Source organism: Lepus europaeus, chromosome 11 (assembly GCF_033115175.1).
Source record: "Lepus europaeus isolate LE1 chromosome 11, mLepTim1.pri, whole genome shotgun sequence".
Classification (NCBI taxonomy): domain Eukaryota; kingdom Metazoa; phylum Chordata; class Mammalia; order Lagomorpha; family Leporidae; genus Lepus; species Lepus europaeus.
The window spans coordinates 115110334-115130645 of record NC_084837.1 but is presented as its reverse complement, the minus strand read 5'-3'; the positions used below and the strand labels follow the sequence as shown (position 1 = coordinate 115130645).

The following is a 20312-nucleotide window of genomic DNA, read 5'->3' as shown; positions in this document are numbered from 1 at the left end:
ATGGCCGCCACGGCCGGTGCGCTGCGGCCGGCGCACCGTGCTGATCCCAAGGCAGGAGCCAGGTGCTTATCCTGGTCTCCCATGGGGTGCAGAGCCCAAGCACTTGGGCCATCCTCCACTGTACTCCCAGGCCATAGCAGAGAGCTGGACTGGAAGAGGGGCAACCGAGACAGAATCCGGTGCCCTGACCGGGACTAGAACCCTGTGTGCTGGCACCACAAGGCAGAGGATTAGCCTGTTGAGCCACGGCACCGGCCTGCCCATCTGCTCTTGACTGTCCCTCAGGAAACCTTCTCTGACCTCCCCGCCACAAGCAGGTCTGCACCAGGGCCCACTGTCCATGCTGGCACACACGTGTGTGTCCCGCCCCCCTGCCCATTGCACATCGGCCAGCTTTTCCCCTCAAAATGGGTCTGGGCCCCAGCCCCTGGGGCTGCGGGTCTTGGGGCCTCCAGCTGAGTGTCTGCTTATAGGCCTGGATCCGTGTCCAGGGGGTCAGCCTCTGGGCCAGCACTGGTTCTGCTCTCGGTTGGAAACTCCCTGTATTGTACCTTGAGCCTTTACCGGGCTGCGGCGTTGCTGGATCTGTTAGTTTTCATTCCCATTCCAGCCAAAAATGAGCCGAAGACAGAACAAGTGGGAACAGGTTTTCTTAGCAACTGTCACGAGGGAGAGCCCTTGAAACCCACCCCAGCCCCTACCATGTGACCCGAGGCCCGATCTGAGGCTGCCACCACACTCGGGGGCAGGGCAAGTGTGTGCAAGGCCCTGCAGGCCCAGGCGAAGCTCACCAAGCAAGGCGAGCCACGGCGTTCGGAGCTGTCCTCGGCCCAACCATCTCACAGAAGCAGGCAGCAAGCACCTCCACTGACCAGCTTTATATGGCACCCACTGTATACAACGGACAGACAAGGACGACAGACAGCACATACCACTTCGAAGCTGAACACGGCCCACCGTCTGGAAGCGCCCTGGAGCGGCACAAGTGAGACACTCTTGCATAGGAAAGGTGTACTTGGTTAGAGGAACGAAGCAGGATTTTGGCAAACATCTACGTCCCTCCCGGCTCCGGGGAAAGAGGACCTCCTGTCCTGCAGCTTCTCCTCTGGGAATCTCCCCTTCTCAGGGGCACCTCCACGGCTGGGGCTGCGGCCTGAACCCACTTTAACAGGGGGGCAAACTCTGAGACAGAAGGTGGCCTGGGACCAGGGGACACTGGAGCTGGCTCACAGGGGAGGGGCAACAGGAGGTATCTGGGCTCAGCCAAAGGCAGGGCCTCTTGTCCATGTGCACTGGGGGTGGGGCCCAGACTCCCCCTTCCTCGCCTGGGCCAGCAGCGGCTGCGCAGGACAGGCCGTCAGGAGGGCAAGGCAGTCTGCTGCTGCATCTCCTGCCTCTCGTGGTGCCTCCTGGGTTCTCTTCCAAGGCGGCCTCTGAGTTTGGAGGCTGGGAGCGGGGGTGGGGGGTAATGGGGGGCTAGGGGGAGGGTTGCTGCTTCCCAAACTCTCCTGCTGCGCATCTGAGCCTAGAGCCCCAGGGGCTTGCTTATCTTTAAAGGGAGGGAATGCCACATGGAGCACCCTTCCCAGCCTCCCTCTGCCTGGGCCAGCTCAGGGGGCTTCACCCTGTCTCCTAGGGATACTTAAAGGCAGCTTTTATGAGACGCTATAGTGTCTTTCTTGTTTCTCTTGTGTTTTTTTTTTTTAATATATATATATATAATTTTTTTCTTAGAAAAAAAAAAAAAAAGCAATAGTCCTTTGGTCCCTAAACACTAAGGAATGATATGGTTTTGAGAGAATTAAGTCTGGACTTCCCTCGCAGAGAAGCCCTTGGCACCCCCACGGCCTCTGCTGGCCCCCAGTCAGTCTGCTGCCGGCCCCGGTGCCGGGACAGCCTGGCCGCTACACCCTGTGCACAGCAACCCACGGACGGAAACGGGCCTGGGCGGGGCCCCAGCCTCAGTCGATCCGCTTCTGCCCACAGCTGCTCGTCCAGGAAGGGCGGCTCCTGCATTGGCGTGCGTTTCCTTTCTTTCCTCTCACTCTTCGTTTCTGTCTTTGGGTATTAATTGGTAAGGACAGCAGGAGGGAAGAAAAGTGAAAATCACCCTGGAGGGGAAGGCACACCCGGCGGCGGCTGGTCCTCTCTCCCCAAGCAGAAGCAAGGCCAAGACAGTGGCCCTGTCCTGTGAAGCCAGACCTAGGGTCCTGGGCAGAACACCCCGGCATGGGCAGCTCCACCCAGGCAGGGCCGTGGGGACCTGCGCGTTGCAATGGCCTCCGTGGACCCACAGCCCTCCCAGAAGCCTCGAGCTTGTCATCCCTGCCCGGCCCCCGGCCAGTGCTCATCCGGCTTCCCCAGCGCACCTGCTTCTGTCCCCCACATCCACGCGCACCACTCTCGTCTCAGCCCCTGCGTCTGTTCCCCCTTCGCTCAAACTGCTCCATGGTTCTCGGCCATCCTTGGGATGAAGCCCAGACTTGGCCTCTCAGACCCTTCCAACACCCGTGGTCCCCCCTCTGTCCTCGCCCTTCTCAGAAGAGCCAGAAGGGCCACCCCAGCCAGGAGGGCCTCGCCACCCGGTCCCGTTGGGCCGCCCTGGCCGTACCTCTCTGGCGGGGCAGCGAGGTCAGTAAGGCCGGCTGGCGTCCTTGGGCCTCTTCAGCTGCACCTTGAGCCTCTTCATGCCGATCTGAAAGCCGTTCATGGCCTGGATGGCGGTCTGGGCGCTGGCCGGGTTGTCAAAACTCACGAACCCTGGGGATGCCGGCAGAGGACTGAGCCAGGAGCTCCACCTGGCAGGGCCACCCTTCTCTCAGAGGAGCCCCTCTACTCCCAGGCCACTCAGGCCAGCTCCACTGAGCACAAGAGCTTCCGTCATCTGTACACAGTCACAGACACATCACAGATACACACATGGACCCACTCACACACACACAGACACTATCACAGATACACGCATGGACCCACTCACACACACACAGACACATCACAGATACACACGTGGACCCACTCACACACACACAGACACATCACAGATACACGCGTGGACCCACTCACACACACACAGACACATCACAGATACACACGTGGACCCACTCACACACACACAGACACATCACAGATACACACGTGGACCCACTCACACACACACAGACACTATCACAGATACACGCGTGGACCCACTCACACACACAGACACTATCACAGATACACACATGGACCCACTCACACACACACAGACACTATCACAGATACACGCGTGGACCCACTCACACACACAGACACTATCACAGATACACACATGGGCCCACTCACACACACACAGACACTATCACAGATACACACATGGACCCACTCACACACACACAGACACTATCACAGATACACGCGTGGACCCACTCACACACACAGACACTATCACAGATACACACATGGGCCCACTCACACACACACAGACACTATCACAGATACACGCGTGGACCCACTCACGCACACACAGACACTATCACAGATACACGCACGGACCCACTCACACACACACAGACACTGTCACAGGTACACACATGGACCCACTCACACACACAGACACTATCACAGATACACACATGGACCCACTCACACACACACAGACACATCACAGATACAAGCATGGACCCACTCACACACACACAGACACATCACAGATACACGCGTGGACCCACTCACACACACACAGACACTATCACAGATACACGCGTGGACCCACTCACACACACACAGACACTATCACAGATACACGCGTGGACCCACTCACACACACACAGACACTATCACAGATACACGCGTGGACCCATTCACACACACACAGACACTATCACAGATACACGCGTGGACCCATTCACACACACACAGACACTATCACAGATACACACATGGACCCACTCACACACACACAGACACTATCACAGATACACACATGGACCCACTCACACACACACAGACACTATCACAAATACATGCACGGACCCACTCACACACACAGACACTATTACACACACAGACACACTCTCACACACACAGACACTATCACAGATACACACATGGACCCACTCACACACACACAGACACTATCACAGATACACACATGGGCCCACTCACACACACACAGACACTATCACAGATACACACATGGGCCCACTCACACACACACACAGACACTATCACAGATACACACATGGGCCCACTCACACACACAGACACTATCACAGATACACACATGGAGCCACTCACACACACTCAGACACTATCACAAATACATGCACGGACCCACTCACACACACAGACACTATTACACACACAGACACACTCTCACAGACCTACTCACACACACAAATACACACACGGACCCACTCACACACACAAAGTCACACACCCACTCACACACAATCACACACAAATACACACTCTCACAGACCCACTCACACACACAAACACACACACAGACCCACTCACACACAGACACAATCACAAATACACGCACGGACCCACTCACACACACAGACACAATCATACATACATGCTCACACAGATCCACTCACAGACACAATCACATGCAAATGCACACTTACACAGACTCACTGACACACAGAGACACACAGAGACCCCCCCAACACACTCACAGACACAACCATAAATACACACACACTCTTACATGGGCAGACGGTCCAAGCTTCCTAAAGGCATGGTTCTGGAAGGAAGGGGCAGCAGGGGAGGGGCCGGGGTGTCAGCCAGGTGCTTGCCTGGTGCCAGCAGGCCGCCTCCCCCACAGCTCCCATCTGGTCCTCAGAACTGCAGCTACAGTCCGAGGGCTCTCTGGTCGGATGCCTTGCCCTGGCCAGGTGAACCTGCCCCCAGGAAGGCTTGCTCTCACCGTAGGGGCAGCCCCATCACCAGTCCGTCTGACAATCACTGCCTCAGGACCTGAGGGTCTGCAGGGAGAGGCCCGAGCAAGGGAGCGCTCACCGAAGCACTTGCTCTGGTTGGTGGCTCGGTCCACAAACACTTTGGCAGAGACGACGGCTCCGAAGGGCAGGAAGGTCTGGATGAGCTCTGCGTCACCAAACTCCTGAGGCAGGTGATAGATGAAGAGGTTACAGCCTTCGGGGCCTGCAGGGACAGTCGCGGGCTGGTTCAGGGCCGAGCCTGAGTCCAGCCCCAGCCGCCCTGGTCTCCAGCCCCGCCCCTCACCTTCTCTTTGCTGCTGGGGCAGGGCTGCAGGCTGCTGCAGGGCCGTGCTCACCGCGGCGTAGGACGACGGATAGGCTGCTGGGGACAGAGGCCACGCCCGCGCTAGGCCCCAGCTGCCTGGCCGGCCCCGTCCGCCCTAACCCTCGCCCCGGGGGCGGGAAGGGAAAGGCTGCTCCGTGGAGCAGAGTCCGTCCCGCACAGCCCCCTCGCCACCCCGGCCGCGCGCGGCGGAACCTGCGTAGTGGTGCATCCCGGCGTAGGCCTGCTGCACGGGGTCGGCGCCGGGGCTCGGGGCTGGAGAGAGAGCGCGCGAGGCCCGGGTGAGGCACAGGGGGTGCGGCCCCTCCCCGGCTCCCCCCACCCCTGGGCGGGGGCGCCCACCTGGGTAAGGGGAGAGTCCGTTACTGTAGAGAGCATCCGAGCCTGGCTGCCCGTTCGTCGCGGGGCTTAGGGGGCCGAACCCATTGACCCCAATGGGCGCTGGAAGACCAGCGAGCGGGCCAGGACCACCGCCCGGCGGCGAGCTGGCGGCTGGCGGCAGGAGGGGCCGGAGGGTCAGGCCACCGCCCTGGCCTCCTGCCCCGGCGCAGTCTCCACCAACCCGCCCCCGCCCCCGCCCAGCCCTACCTGCCGCGGGCAGCAGCGGCGCGGCCACCAGGCTGAAGGCTGCCACGTGCTGCATCTGGGCCGCCACCGCGGCCACCGGGCCTAGGCCCGGGCCCTGGGCCGCCGCCAGCAGGGCCGCCTGGTGCTGCAGGATCTTTGGGAAAGAAAAAGGTTGGGCGTGGAGGGCCCGGAAGGGGGCCCCGGCCCCGGCCCCCGCCCCCAGCCCGGCTGGCAGCACCCACCGCCGTGGTGTAGGCGCCGCAGGCCCCGAGCGGCAGGGGTGCGGCGTGCAGGGCGCCCAGCTGCCCGGCCATCTGCTGCATACGCCGCAGCGCGCGCTCGCGGTCCGTGTCCGCCAGCTTCACTACCAGGCTGGAAGAGGCACCCTGGGCAGGTGGGGAGGTGGCGGTGAGCGCCGGGCCCGCTGCCCCCCCACCTCCCCGCGGCCTGACCCTCGGCCCCGCCCTCACCGCCATGGTCCGGCTGCCGTGCAGGCCCTGGATGGCCGCCTGTGCTTCCCCTTGGCTCCCGAACTTCACGAAGGCACAGCCTAGGGAGCGGGACAGAGGAATCGGCGGCTCAGGCCACAGGGACCAGAGTCAAGCGGCCCAGCGTGACGGGGTCACCGGGGAGCCGCGGGCTCAGCACGGGTCACCTTTACTGGTGCCGTCCGGGCTCCGCAGGACGGTGCACTCTTCGATGTGGCCGAAGGGCTGGAACAGGCGCCTGACGTCCTCCTCGCCCTGCTGCTTGCCCAGCATCCCCACGAACAGCTTTCGGTCCTCTGGGGGACAAAGCCAGGACTCACGGGACAGCCCCAAAGCCTGCCCAACTGCCCCAGAGTAGCCAGAGGAGCTCTGGAAGGGGCCTGCCACCCGGGGGGGGGGGGCTTTCTGTTCTCAGGGTCTGCGGAAGCTGTTTCCCATGCTCTCAGGGCCATTAAGGGAGCAGGTGCTTAGAGTAGGCCTTGGTGCTCAGCCTGGAGGCACCAGATAGAGACAGCACCCTCCCGGCTCAGGTGGAGTTTAAAAAAGAAAGTCCAGGGTGAGCGTCACGGCGCTGGGCGCCAAGCTGCTGCCTGGGATGCCCACGTCCCATACTGGGGTGCCCGATGCAGTCCCCTGCTCTGCCTCCCATCCAGCTTCCTGCTCACGTGCATGCAGGAAGGCAGTGGAAGACGGCCCAAGGACTTGAGCCCCTCCACCCACATGGGAAACCTGGATGGAGCTCCTGGCTCTGACTTCAGCCTGGCCCAGACCTGGCAGCTGGGGCCATTTGGACAGTGAACCAGTGGGTGGAAGATCTCTGTTTCTCGTGCACTGTCACTCAAGTAGATGAAAATAACCATCAACAAACAAACAAAACCCCAGAACAGTCCTCCCATCCTCCTGCCTCTCGCAGACATGGAACAGCGGGGCCGGTGAGTCCCCCCTGCAGCAGCAAAGCCACCCCAGATGCCTCTCCCGAGGGCACAGGGAGTCAGGAAGCTCGGGCTCCGAGCCTCCAACAGTCAGCAGTTCCCCCACGCCACTGGCTGAGCCCCTGACTCCTCAGCCCCCAGCTCCTCTGCCCCTCCCCAATGTCCCAGGGCGCCCTCTGGGCTCTGTTGCTCCCTCCCGGACTTCCCCCATCCTCTTGCCTAAGGGTTCATGCCAGGGGGGAACAGGTTCTGCCTGCAGCCCTGCATGACCACCTAAGAGTGCTCAGGTCTGCAGCAAGGAGCTGCAGCTGGGCCGGTGTCCCTGCAGACTGGGGCTGGGAGCCAGGGCTACAGCCAGCCCAGCAAGGCAGCCTCAGGAGCGCCGCCCTGGGAGAGGGGGCTCGCACCTCCGGGCTGCTCTCTGCACCAAGGTTCTCTCTGCATTTGGGCTGGGGCTTGACCTCCCAGGGGGTGATGTTCCTTGGATGAGAGGGGTGGGGGGGACCCTGCTTCAGAGCAAACCCATCCCCCATGCCTTGGAACAGGGGACAGAGTTAGCAATGGAGGGATTCCCCACAAGGCTGTGTGTGTGCCCACATCATCAGGCAGGGTGGGGTTCAGGCTGTGCTGCCCCGGGTGGAGGGGGTGGATCTGATCCGTCTTCATGCTAGATCTGTGTGGGGGCAGGGCTGCAGTTCGAGGGAGCGGGTGGCAGGGGTTTCTGCCTCTGTATGGAGAGCCCAGTAGTCCAAAGAAGGGGCCAGCCGGGTGTGGGATGAGCACAACCCTGCAGGTGGTGTTCTCCTGAGCCTCTCTCGGCCTTGCTGTGACACATGGCTGGCTTCCCAACCTTGTGAGCAAGTGCTGGAACACGCTGCTCTAACACAAGCCTTAGGATGCAGCTCCCATGTTGACAGCAAAGCAGAATGGCTTTTGTTGAAGACGGAGAGGGGAGGGGCGGGAGCCCCCCGGCTCTGCCTAGAGAACAGCCCAAGGAAGCCCTGTGACCTAGGATGCAGAGGGCAGCTCGCCAGGCAGTGTGTGAAAAGGGCCCTGACATCACTTGTTTAGGAACCCGAGAAAACGGGAAAGCGCTTGCCTGACTTGACCAGCGTGCTGCTGCTGGCTTTGCCTTGACTCTGGAGGGTAGGCCTCATCCAGTCTGGAAGTTGGACTCCAGCCGTGAGTCACATACAGACTCATCAGTGTGCCCACAGGGACTGGAGAGGACCAGAGGGGACCTCACGGTGCCCCGAGTTACAGGGAAGCCCTGCAAGGAGTGATGGCGCCCAGCACCTGGGCAGCCCTAAGCAGGAAGAGTGAGATCACAGGCTAGGACAGGTTGGCACGGATGGCGGTGTCTGTCCTCCACCTGCTCTTCCTCCCACGGCTCTTTTCTGCCGATGGAAGTCAGCTCAGGCTCATGCATGGCCTGTGGAATTCTCTGGTCTTTCTTCTCCGGACAGAAGGTCCTGAGTCAAGAATTCTCAAAGCATGTCAAGGGCACCAGCCCCCAGGGTTGTAGACTCCTGGGAGGTGCGGAATTTTGAAGTTCAGATGAACGCCCATGATGGGCTGGCTCTGTGCTGCCTGTTTCCTGGCGATGGCCGTGAACCCGGCCTTGTTTCTGCCACTCTGCAGGGACAATGTTGGTGTGTGATGGGAGGATGGGCCGGGTCACAGTGATGCTGGGTCTCAGGTGACCCCGAACCAGTGGAAGAAGTTTCCCAAGAAACCCGGTCAAAGAGAAGGACAACCTGGAGCCCTGGGAGTGATCTCCAAATCCATCACCCTGAAGATTCTTTTTTTTTTTTTTTTTTTTTTTTTTTTTTTTTTTTTGACAGGCAGAGTGGACAGTGAGAGAGAGAGAGAGAGAGAGAAAGGTCTTCCTTTGCCGTTGGTTCACCCTCTAATGGCCGCCGCGGTAGGCGCGCTGCGGCCGGCGCACCGCGCCGGTCCGATGGCAGGAGCCAGGTGCTTATCCTGGTCTCCCATGGGGTGCAGGGCCCAAGAACTTGGGCCATCCTCCACTGCACTCCCTGGCCACAGCAGAGAGCTGGGCTGGAAGAGGGGCAACCGGGATAGGATCGGTGCCCCGACCGGGACTAGAACCCGGTGTGCCGGCGCCGCAAGGCGGAGGATTAGCCTATTGAGCCGCGGCGCCGGCCAATCACCCTGAAGATTCTGTGGGACGGTGATGGTCCATAGCGCAGACAATTCAGCCTCCTCTAGTTTGGTAAGAAAAGAATGCCCAAAGAGGCAAGTCAAAATGTCTGGATAAGAACATCCCATTAGGGATGCTAAAGGGACAGGTCCCTAGGGACATGGGAGCATCCACAGGGAGGCTCAGCCTTCCTGGGCCGGGAGGCACCGGCACGGCAGCATCCAGCCATGTGGAGCTGAGCGCCCACGGTGTTCACTGCGCTTCCCTGTGGCCAACTTTATCTGAAAGTCAGAGTTACACAGAGAGAGAAGGAAACGCAGAGAGAGAGGTCTTCCATCCACTGGTTCACTTCCTAAATGTCCGCATCAGCCAGGGCTGTACCGATCTGAAGCCAGGAGCCAGAAGCTTTCTCTGGGTCTCCCACGTGGGTGCAGGGACCCAAGGACTTGGGCCATCTTCTACTGCTCTCCCAGGCCATAGCAGAGAGCTGGATGGGAAGAGGAGCAGCCGGGACTCGAACTGACACCCATATGGAATGCCAGTACTACAGGCGGTGGCTTTACCTGCTATGACACAGCACCGGCCCCTCTGTCTCTCTCTCTCTCTCTCTCTCTTTTTTTTTTTTTTTTTTTGACAGGCAGAGTGGACAGTGAGAGAGAGAGAAACAGAAAGGTCTTCCTTTGCCGTTGGTTCACCCTCCAATGGCTGCCGCAGCTGGCGCACCGCACTGATCCGAAGGCAGGAGCCAGGTGCTTATCCTGGTCTCCCATGGGGTGCAGGGCCCAAGCACTTGGGCCATCCTCCACTGCACTCCTTGGCCATAGCAGAGAGCTGGCCTGGAAGAGGGGCAACTAGGACAGAAACTGGCGCCCCGACTGGGACTAGAACCAGGTGTGCCGGCGCCGCAAGGCGGAGGATTAGCTTGTTGAGCCACGGCGCTGGCCATCTCTGTCTCTCTTTCAAGTAAAATGAAAATAAATTTAAAAATTTCAAAAGTCAGCACTCAAAAAACCAGACACCTTTCTGTATACTAACAATGAGCAATCTGAAAGGAAAATTAAGTAAAAATTCTATTTACAACAGCACACAAAAGAATAAAAGCTTAACCAAAGAAGGGACAAACTTACACACTGAAAGCTACAAAATGGTGTGGAAAGAAATTAAAAAGGACACAAATAAATGGAAAAAGACATCCTATGTCATTACAATCAAAAGTGAGCTACAGGCCAGCGCCGCGGCTCACTAGGCTAATCCTCCGCGTGTGGCACTGGCACCCTGGGTTCTAGTCCCGGTTGGGGTGCCAGTTCTGTCCCGGTTGCTCCTCTTCCAGTCCAGCTCTGGCCTGGGAGTGCAGTGGAGGATGGGCCAAGTGCTTGGGCCCTGCACCCTCATGGAGACCAGGAGAAGCACCTGGCTCCTGCCTTCGGATTGGTGCAGCACGCTGACCAACGCCACAGCTGTGGCGGCCATTGAAGGGTGAACCAACAGAAAAAGGAGGACCTTTCTCTCTCTCTCTCTCACAGTCTAACTCTGCCTGTCAAAAAATAAAAATAAAAAATAAATAAAAGTGAGCTGCAGATTTACAGCAACTCTATCATCCCTCTCGAAGTTTGGGTGACACTCTGCAGAGACAGAAAAGTCCACCCTAAAATGTACGTGGAATCTCAGTGGAGCCTGACTGGAGTCCTCCCATTTTTTTAGGAAAAAGAAGAAGAACTCCTTAGCTTCAAAACTTACAAAACAACAATCACCACAGCTTGGAACTGGCACAACCTGGAAAGGCAGATGGATAGACCAACGGACACAAAGGCGACCTGGACGCCCTCCGACGTGGTCAAACACTTTCTGGCAAGGGTGCTAAGACCATTCGATGGGGGAAAGGACAATGTCTTCAATAAAGAGGGTGGGAAAACCTGGATTTCCACATGCAAAGGAATGAGGTTAGGCCCTCATTCAACCCCCAAATCAACGGAAAATGGGTGAGTTCTAAATGTAAGAGCTAAAACCGCAGAGCTCTTAGCAGAAGAAAACGTTAAGGCCAGCGCCGCGGCTCACTAGGCTAATCCTCCGCCTGCGGCGCCAGCACACCAGGTTCTAGTCCTAGTTGGGGCACCAGATTCTGCCCCGGTTGCTCCTCTTCCAGGCCAGCTCTCTGCTGTGGCCCGGGAGTGCAGTGGAGATGGCCCAAGTGCTTGGGCCCTGCACCCCATGGGAGACCAGGATAAGCACCTGGCTCCTGGCTTCGGATCAGCGTGGTGCACCAGCCGCAGCGGCCATTGGAGGGTGAACCAACGGCAAAGGAAGACCTTTCTGTCTGTCTGTCTGTCTGTCTCTCTCTCTCACTATCCACTCTGCCTGTCCAAAAAAAAAAAAAAAAAAAAAAAAAAAAGTTGGATTTGGCCATGGTTTCTTAGATACAATGTGAAAAGTGCAGGTAGCAAAAGAGTAGATGAAATTGGACTACATTAAACCAGAAGGCTTCTGTGTGTCAAGGAACACTATCAGTTATGGAGCGGGCGGGTGGGAGGAGTGAATGCATTTGCGGACAACCTGATAAGGGGCACATATCGGATCCTGTGAAGAACTCCTGCAACTCAACAAAATGGCATCAACAAAAACTGACCGACACATGGGCAAAGGGCCTGGACAGACGTTTCTTCAGGGAGGAAACACAAACAGGCCGTGAGCACAAGAAAAGATGCTCGGAGTTGCCAGTCACCAGGGAAACGCCAGCCAGAACCAGGAGGCACCACCTCAGGCCCCTCGGTTGCCTGCGGTCACGGAGACAGAGTGACCAGGGCTGAGGAGGCTGTGGGGCAACTGGAGCCCTGCGTGCGCTGCTCAGGGCAATGCGGGTGGTGTGGCTGCCACGGCACACGGCACGGCGGTCCCTCGAAGCAGAGAGTGGGCACTTGGCGTAGTAGGTAAGATGCCACTTGACACCCCACGTCGCAGTGCCCGGCTTTGAGCCCCACCTCCACTTCTGATTCTAGCCATCTGTTGAGGCACACCCTGGGAGGCAGCAGGTGGTGGCTCAAGTAGTGGGGTCCCCGCCACTAGGAGACTGGATGGAGTTCCAGGGTCCCTGTTTTAGCCTGGCCTAGCTCTGGCTGTGGTTGGCACTTGAAGAGTGAGCCAGCGGATGGACAATTTCTGTCTCTCTCTTTCTATATCTCTTCAGAATAAATACAAATAAATACACATTTTTAAAAATTAAGAATGGGGGCAGGCATTGTGGTACAGCAGGTTAAGTCCTTGTTTGGGATGCCCACATCCCATATCAGAGCACCGGTTTGAATCCTGGCTGCTCTGCTTTCGATCCAGCTCCCTGCTAATACACTTGGGGAGGCAGCAGAAGATGGCACAGTGCTTGGGCCTCTGCCACCCATGTGGGAGACCCAAGTGGAGTTCCAGGCTCTGGGTTTCAGCTAGGTCCGAGACAGGCTGTTGTGGACATTTGGGGAGTGAACCAGAAGGTAGGAGATTTCTCTCTCTCCCTCTCTCTCTCTCTTTTTTTATTCTTTTTTTAAAACAGAACTTTTTTTAAAAAATGTTTATTTATTTATTTGAAAGTCAGAGTTATACAGAGAGGAGAGGCAGAGAGAGAGAAAGGTCTTCCACCTGATGATTCACTCCCTAAATGGCCACAATGGCCGGAGCTGTGCTGATCTGAACCCAGGAGCCAGGAGCTTCTTCCATGTCTCCCAAGCAGGTGCAGGGGCCCAAGGACTTGGGCCATCTTCTACTGCTTTCCCAGGCCATAGACAGAGAGAGCTGGATCGGAAGTGGAGTAGCTGGGACTCGAACCAGTGCTCATATGGAATGCCGGCGCTTCAGACAAAGGCATTAACCTGCTGCGCCACAGTGCTGGCCTCTCTCTCTCTCTCTTTCTTGCTCTGCCTTTCAGATAGATGAAAAATAAATAAATAAACATAAAAAATTAATCTGGAATTACCAAATGATCCAGCAATAATGTTTCTGAGTATATAATGCAAAGCATTGAAAATGTGGGGGTAGTACCTTAAAATTTTATTTTTTTAATTGACAATGTTACATATTTGTAGGATATACTGTGTGATTTTTAAAAAGATTTGTTTATTTATTTGAAAGGTGGAATTATAGAGAGGGAGACTCAGAGAGAGAGAGAGGTCTTCCATCTACTGGTTCACTCCCCACATGGCCACAATGGCTGGGGTGGAGCCAGACAGAAGCCAGGAGCCAGGAGCTTCTTCCAGGTCTCCCAATGGGCGCAGGGGCCCAAGGACTTGGCCATCTTCTGCTGCTTTCCCAGGTGCATCAGCAGGAAGCTGGATGGCAAGTGGAGCAGCCAGGACTGGAACTGCCCCCATATGGGATGCCAGCTCAGCACATAACTTAATATGCTATGCCACAATGCCAGCACCTAATGTTTGACATTTTGATGTATTGTATATGTGTATATATATATATATACACACATATATATATATATATATATATATGTATTGAGCAATGATTCAGTTATGTTAAGAGGTGACTGAGTTAGGATTTTTTTTTTTTTAACAGAGAGAGGTAGAGCCAGAGAGAGAGAGGGTGAGAGAGAGAGAGGTCTGTTTTTTTTTTTTTTTTTTTGACAGGCAGAGTGGACAGTGAGAGAGAGAGACAGAGAGAAAGGTCTTCCTTTTTGCCGCTGGTTCACTCTCCAATGGCTGCTGCGGCCGGCTCATCTCGCTGATCTGAAGCCAGGAGCCAGGCGCCTCTCCTGGTCTCCCATGTGGGTGCAGGGCCCAAGCACTTGGGCCATCCTCCACTGCACTCCTGGGCCATAGCAGAGAGCTGGCCTGGAAGAGGGGCAACCGGGATAGAATCTGGTGCCCCAACCGGGACCAGAATCCGGTGTGCTGGCGCCGCAAGGCAGAGGATTAGCCTGTTAAGCCACGGCGCCAGCTTTTTTTTTTTTTTTTTTTGGTGAGTTAGGATTGATAGCATGGCCATCATCTCGCCTACTTAAGATTTTTTTTTTTATGAGAGAAATAAATTCCATTATTTATTTATTTGAAAGGCACACACAGAGAGTCCTTCCATCCATTGATTTGCTCCCTAAATGCCCACAACAGCTGGGGTTGGGCCAGGCTGAAAGCAGGAGCTGAGAACTCCATCTGGGTCTCCCATGCGGGTGGCAGGGACCCAAGTACTTGGGCCATTATATGCTGCCTCCGAAGGTCAACATTTGCAGGAAGCTGGAATCAGAAGCAGAGTTGGGATTCAAACCCAGGCACTCTACCATGGGATGCAGGTATCCCAAACAGTGCCTTAACCACTGCACCAGTTTTGAAGTGTACGATACATCATTAACAACCATGGTTGCCATGCTGTAGAGTAGGTCGCTGGAAGATACCTCTCCTGTTTAACTGAAATTTGTGTCTTTCACCCACATCTCCCCTTTCCTGTTCCTGCTCCCCCCAGCCTGTTAGCCGTCAATCTACCCTCTGCTTCTCTGAGTCGCACTTTCTAAGATTCCCCATGTGAGGTGGATCCGCGGAGCATGTCTCCTGTGCCTGGGAAAGCAGGATCTTACAGAGAGGTTCGTGTACCAGGTTCACAGCAGCTCCCACGATAAGGTGGAAACACTCAGATGTCCATGGAGAGATGAGTGAATCGGCAAAACGCAGCACAACGAGGCGTCTCCAGGAGGTTCAGGCAGTGGTGGGCATGTGGCCAGCCCATTTTTCCTTTTTTTTTTTTTTAAGATTTGTTTATTTATTTGAAAGTCGGAGTTGCAGAGAGAGAGGAGGAGACAGACAGGGAGAGAGAGAGAGAGAGACAGAGACAATCTTTCATCTGCTGGTTCCCTCCCCAGGTAGCTGCAATGGCCAGGGCTGGGTCTCCTTCATCCGGGTCTCCTACATGGGAAGCAGGGGCCCAAGCACTTGGGCCATCTTCTGTTGCTTTTCCCAGGCTATCAGCAGGGAGCTGGATTGGAAAGTGGAGCAGCCAGGACTCAAGCCAGCGCCCCTATGGGATGCCGGCCCGCAGGTGGCAGCTTTACCTGCTACACCACAGCACTGGCCCCTTGGCCAGGCCACTAAGACACCAGTTAAGATGCCTGCACCCCCCACGGAAGTGCCTGGGTTCGACTGTGTCCTCTCAATCCAGCTCCCTGAAAATGCAAACTCCGGGAGGCAGCAGGGCTGAGTCAAGTGAATGGGTCCCTATCACCCACGTGGAAGACCCGGAGAGTGGGCTGGGGACCTGGCTCCAGCCTGGCCCAGCCCTGGCTATTGCAAGCATTTGGCGAGTGAAACACTGGATGAAGCTGTCATTCAAATAAATAAATAAATGTTTTTAAAAATTCTTGAAAAAAATGCAGATTATGAAAAAACTGTATGTGGATATCAAACTTTTTGTATCAAAGTAAACTTATCTTTTTAAATGTTTAGTTTTCAATTATATGAAAGGCAGAGCAACAGAGAGAGTCTGAGTGAGAGAGGTCTTTCATCTGCTGGTTCATTCCCTGAATGTCCCCAGTAGTTGGGGCTGGGCTAGGCTGAAGCCAGGAGCCCCAGCTCCCTTGAGGTCGCCCACGTGGGTGGCAGGGGCCCAGGTATGGAGCCAGCATCTGCTGCCTCTCAGGAGGCATTCGCAGGAAGCGGATGGGAGGCAGAGGAGCTGGGACTGACACGGGATGGAGGTATCTCAAGCGGCAGCTTAACCTGTCTGCCACAGCACCTGCCCCTAAACCTATCTTTTTTTTTAACTTTTTGGGGGCCAGAGTTGCAGTGCAGTGGGTTAAGCCATTGTTTGCGGCACTGCGGGGATCCCTTATCAGAGTGGAGTCCTGGCTGTTCACTTCTGATCCAGCTCCCTGCTAATGCACATGGGCGAGCAGTAAAGGATGGCCCAAGTGCTAGGGCCCCTGCCACCACGTGGGAGACCTGGATGGAGTTCAGGGTTCCTTAGCCCAGGCTGTTGTGGCCATCGGGGGAGTGAACCAGGAGATGGAAGATCTCGCTCTCTCTCTCTCTCCACCTCCTCCCTGTCATTCTGCCTTTCACATTAATAATACAGCTTAAACATTTTTTTTTGCACCAACATAAACCCATCTTTTAACTGCGTTCCACAAACTTGTTGAAGTAACTATGTTTTATAAAACTGAAAGTTCTACCTCAAAATTCAACTTCAACTCAAAGAGGAATTGTTAAAAATTGCATGAAGCAGAATCCTAGAAAGAATTTGGAAAATATGGCTCATAGAGTTACATTTGTTTATTGCTTAAACCCCAGGCTGACGGCTAAGCAAACCCTCACAAATTCACCCCCACAGGGTAGTGACAGGAGGGCTGCTGTAAAGGTGGTTAAAGATACCTGTGTCCCGTATCAGAGCTCAGTTCCCAGCCCTGGCTGCTGACTCCAGCTCCCTGGTAATGCTCACTCTGGGAGGCAGCAGCGACGGAACAAGTGATTGGGCCCCTGCCTCCCACTTGCGAGAGTTCGATTAAGTTCTGGGCTCCTGGCGTTGGCCTGGCCATTGCAGGTGTTTGGGGAGTGAATCAGCGGAAGGGAGCCCCCTCTCTCTCAAACAAATAAATCAAAGTTTTAAGAAAAGAGATGCCTCGCTTTCAAAATGTATTTAAAAAGTCTCTGAAAATGTTTAGGATTTGAAAGTTTAAAAAAAAAAAAAAAAAGAAAACTCGAGGGGAAAGTGTGCAAAGACAGAGCACTCAACCCATTCTGAGCCTTGGGCATCGTGGAGGCAACAATGGCTGAGCAAAACACGCAGCCACGCGGGGAGCAGAACCAGCAGGGTGACCAGCACTGTGACTGTGAATTTACTGAGTCTGTGTGGGGGGGGAGGACACAGGAGCTCAGTGACTGTGAATTTACTGAGTCTGTAGTGGGGGGAGGACACAGGAGCTCAGTGACTGAATTTACTGAGTCTGTGGGGGGGGGAGGACACAGGAGCTCAGTGACTGAATTTACTGAGTCTGTGGGGGGGGGAGGACACAGGAGCTCAGTGACTGAATTTACTGAGTCTGTGGGGGGGGGAGGACACAGGAGCTCAGTGACTGTGAATTTACTGAGTCTGGGGGGGGGGAGGACACAGGAGCTCAGTGACTGAATTTACTGAGTCTGTGGGGGGGGAGGACACAGGAGCTCAGTGACTGAATTTACTGAATCTGTGGCGGGGGGAGGACACAGGAGCTCAGTGACTGAATTTACTGAGTCTGTGGGGGGGGGAGGACACAGGAGCTCAGTGACTGAATTTACTGAGTCTGGGGGGGGGGAGGACACAGGAGCTCAGTGACTGTGAGTTTACTGAGTCTGTGGGGGGGGGAGGACACAGGAGCTCAGTGACTGAATTTACTGAGTCTGTGGGGGGGGGAGGACACAGGAGCTCAGTGACTGAATTTACTGAGTCTGTAGGGGGGGGGAGGACACAGGAGCTCAGTGACTGTGAATTTACTGAGTCTGTGGGGGGGGGAGGACACAGGAGCTCAGTGACTGAATTTACTGAGTCTGTAGGGGGGGGGAGGACACAGGAGCTCAGTGACTGTGAGTTTACTGAGTCTGTGGGGGGGAGAGGACACAGGAGCTCAGTGACTGAATTTACTGAATCTGTAAGGGGGGGGGAGGACACAGGAGCTCAGTGACTGTGAATTTACTGAGTCTGTAGGGGGGGGAGGACACAGGAGCTCAGTGACTGAATTTACTGAGTCTGGGGGGGGGGAGGACACAGGAGCTCAGTGACTGAATTTACTGAGTCTGGGGGGGGGGACACAGGAGCTCAGTGACTGTGAATTTACTGAGTCTGTGGGGGGGGGGAGGACACAGGAGCTCAGTGACTGAATTTACTGAGTCTGGGGGGGGGGACACAGGAGCTCAGTGACTGAATTTACTGAGTCTGTGGTGGGGGGAGGACACAGGAGCTCAGTGACTGAATTTACTGAGTCTGTGGGTTGGGGGACACAGGAGCTCAGTGACTGTGAGTTTACTGAGTCTGTGGGGGGGAGAGGACACAGGAGCTCAGTGACTGAATTTACTGAATCTGTAAGGGGGGGGGAGGACACAGGAGCTCAGTGACTGTGAATTTACTGAGTCTGTAGGGGGGGGAGGACACAGGAGCTCTGTGACTGTGAGTTTACTGAGTCTGTAGGGGGGGGAGGACACAGGAGCTCTGTGACTGTGAGTTTACTGAGTCTGTAGGGGGGGGAGGACACAGGAGCTCTGTGACTGTGAATTTACTGAGTCTGTAGGGGGGGAGGACACAGGAGCTCTGTGACTGTGAATTTACTGAGTCTGTAGGGGGGGGGAGGACACAGGAGCTCTGTGACTGTGAATTTACTGAGTCTGTGGGGGGGGACACAGGAGCTCAGTGACTGTGAATTTACTGAGTCTGTGGGGGGGGGACACAGGAGCTCAGTGACTGTGAATTTACTGAGTCTGTGGCGGGGGGAGGACACAGGAGCTCAGTGACTGTGAATTTACTGAGTCTGTGGCGGGGGGAGGACACAGGAGCTCAGTGACTGTGAATTTACTGAGTCTGTGGCGGGGGGAGGACACAGGAGCTCAGTGACTGAATTTACTGAGTCTGTGAGGGGGGGGGGAGGACACAGGAGCTCAGTGACTGTGAATTTACTGAGTCTGTGGGGGGGGGGGAGGACACAGGAGCTCAGTGACTGTGAATTTACTGAGTCTGTGGGGGGGGGGACACAGGAGCTCAGTGACTGAATTTACTGAGTCTGTGGGGGGGGGGGACACAGGAGCTCAGTGACTGAATTTACTGAGTCTGTGGGGGGGGAGGACACAGGAGCTCAGTGATGGTGAAGATTTTTTCCTGGTGACTGAAAATCACTTTTCCTGCAACACTGATACCTGCGGTTTCATGTACTCCGAGAGTTTCCAAATCAGAGATAACATAAGTTATCAATCTGAGTGCCAGGCTGAAGAGCAGGCAACACAGATGGGCAGAGCTGCCAGTGTCGGGGGCCTGGGTCCTCAGCTCCGACTTCAGGCCGGGGTGGGCGGCAGTCTGCCAGCGTCGGGGGCCTGGGTCCTCAGCTCCGACTTCAGGCCGGGGTGGGCGGCAGTCTGCCAGTGTCGGGGGCCTGGGTCCTCAGCTCCGACTTCAGGCCGGGGTGGGCGGCAGTCTGCCAGTGTCGGGGGCCTGGGTCCTCAGCTCCGACTTCAGGCCGGGGTGGGCGGCAGTCTGCCAGTGTCGGGGGCCTGGGTCCTCAGTTCCGACTTCAGGCCGGGGTGGGCGGCAGTCTGCCAGTGTCGGGGGCCTGGGTCCTCACCTCCAACTTCAGGCGATGTGCAGGCCACTTGGGCTTCTTTTCACCAGGCAAATACGTCCAAGGGCTGGGCAAAGTCCCTGGCCCTAAGTCAGCTTAATGCAGCTTCGAGTGCCTTTAGTGTGCCAGGAGCCCAGCCTCATTTTGGAAAATGAGATGTATTTTCCTCTCATGGGAACTGTGTGATTGCCATGGCTGCAGAATGTGGGCGTGGCACCTGGAGCTGTGAACACGTCTGGTGTGTGTGGCTGTGGGGGACGGCTGGCTCCTGGCCCCGGCGGCAGGGCCGTACTGCCCCCACTAGGGTGGACCTGCAGGCACTGACACCCCGGAGTCACAGACCTTCCGGAAGCAAAGTGACCCACTGCCGGTGTTGGCTCTGCAGCCACGGGGCCGTGTGTTCACTGACGAGAAGGAAGAATGCTCCTGCTCCGGGCATTCGAGAGGTGGAACAGAAAATCACGCTTGGCGTTAAAATGCTCGGTGTGCATGGGACTGGTCTCTGGTGGCAGGTGGCAAAACATGGCAAACTCTGGACCTGAAAGAGCCGGTCAGGTGCTCACAGTGCTGGTCTGCTTTAAATAATTGGGGGCCAGTGTCATGGCACAGAGGGTTAAGTT

The 20312-nt window shown here is 56.1% G+C and overlaps 1 protein-coding gene across 1 annotated transcript in view; it reads right to left on the bottom strand.

The window, feature by feature from the left end:
• Positions 1-1778: 1778 nt before the first annotated feature.
• The window catches only part of CELF6 (CUGBP Elav-like family member 6), a 34284-nt gene continuing 15750 nt past the window's right edge, over positions 1779-20312 (bottom strand). The window contains exons 4-12 of the mRNA XM_062206504.1: positions 6494-6622; positions 6309-6388; positions 6081-6224; positions 5860-5992; positions 5614-5763; positions 5233-5310; positions 5008-5151; positions 2612-2760; positions 1779-2058 (exon numbers count right to left, since the gene is read on the bottom strand). Of these exons, the coding sequence (XP_062062488.1) occupies positions 2633-2760; positions 5008-5151; positions 5233-5310; positions 5614-5763; positions 5860-5992; positions 6081-6224; positions 6309-6388; positions 6494-6622 (986 nt within the window). The 3' untranslated portion in view covers positions 1779-2058; positions 2612-2632. The remainder of the gene's footprint in view (positions 2059-2611; positions 2761-5007; positions 5152-5232; positions 5311-5613; positions 5764-5859; positions 5993-6080; positions 6225-6308; positions 6389-6493; positions 6623-20312) is intronic.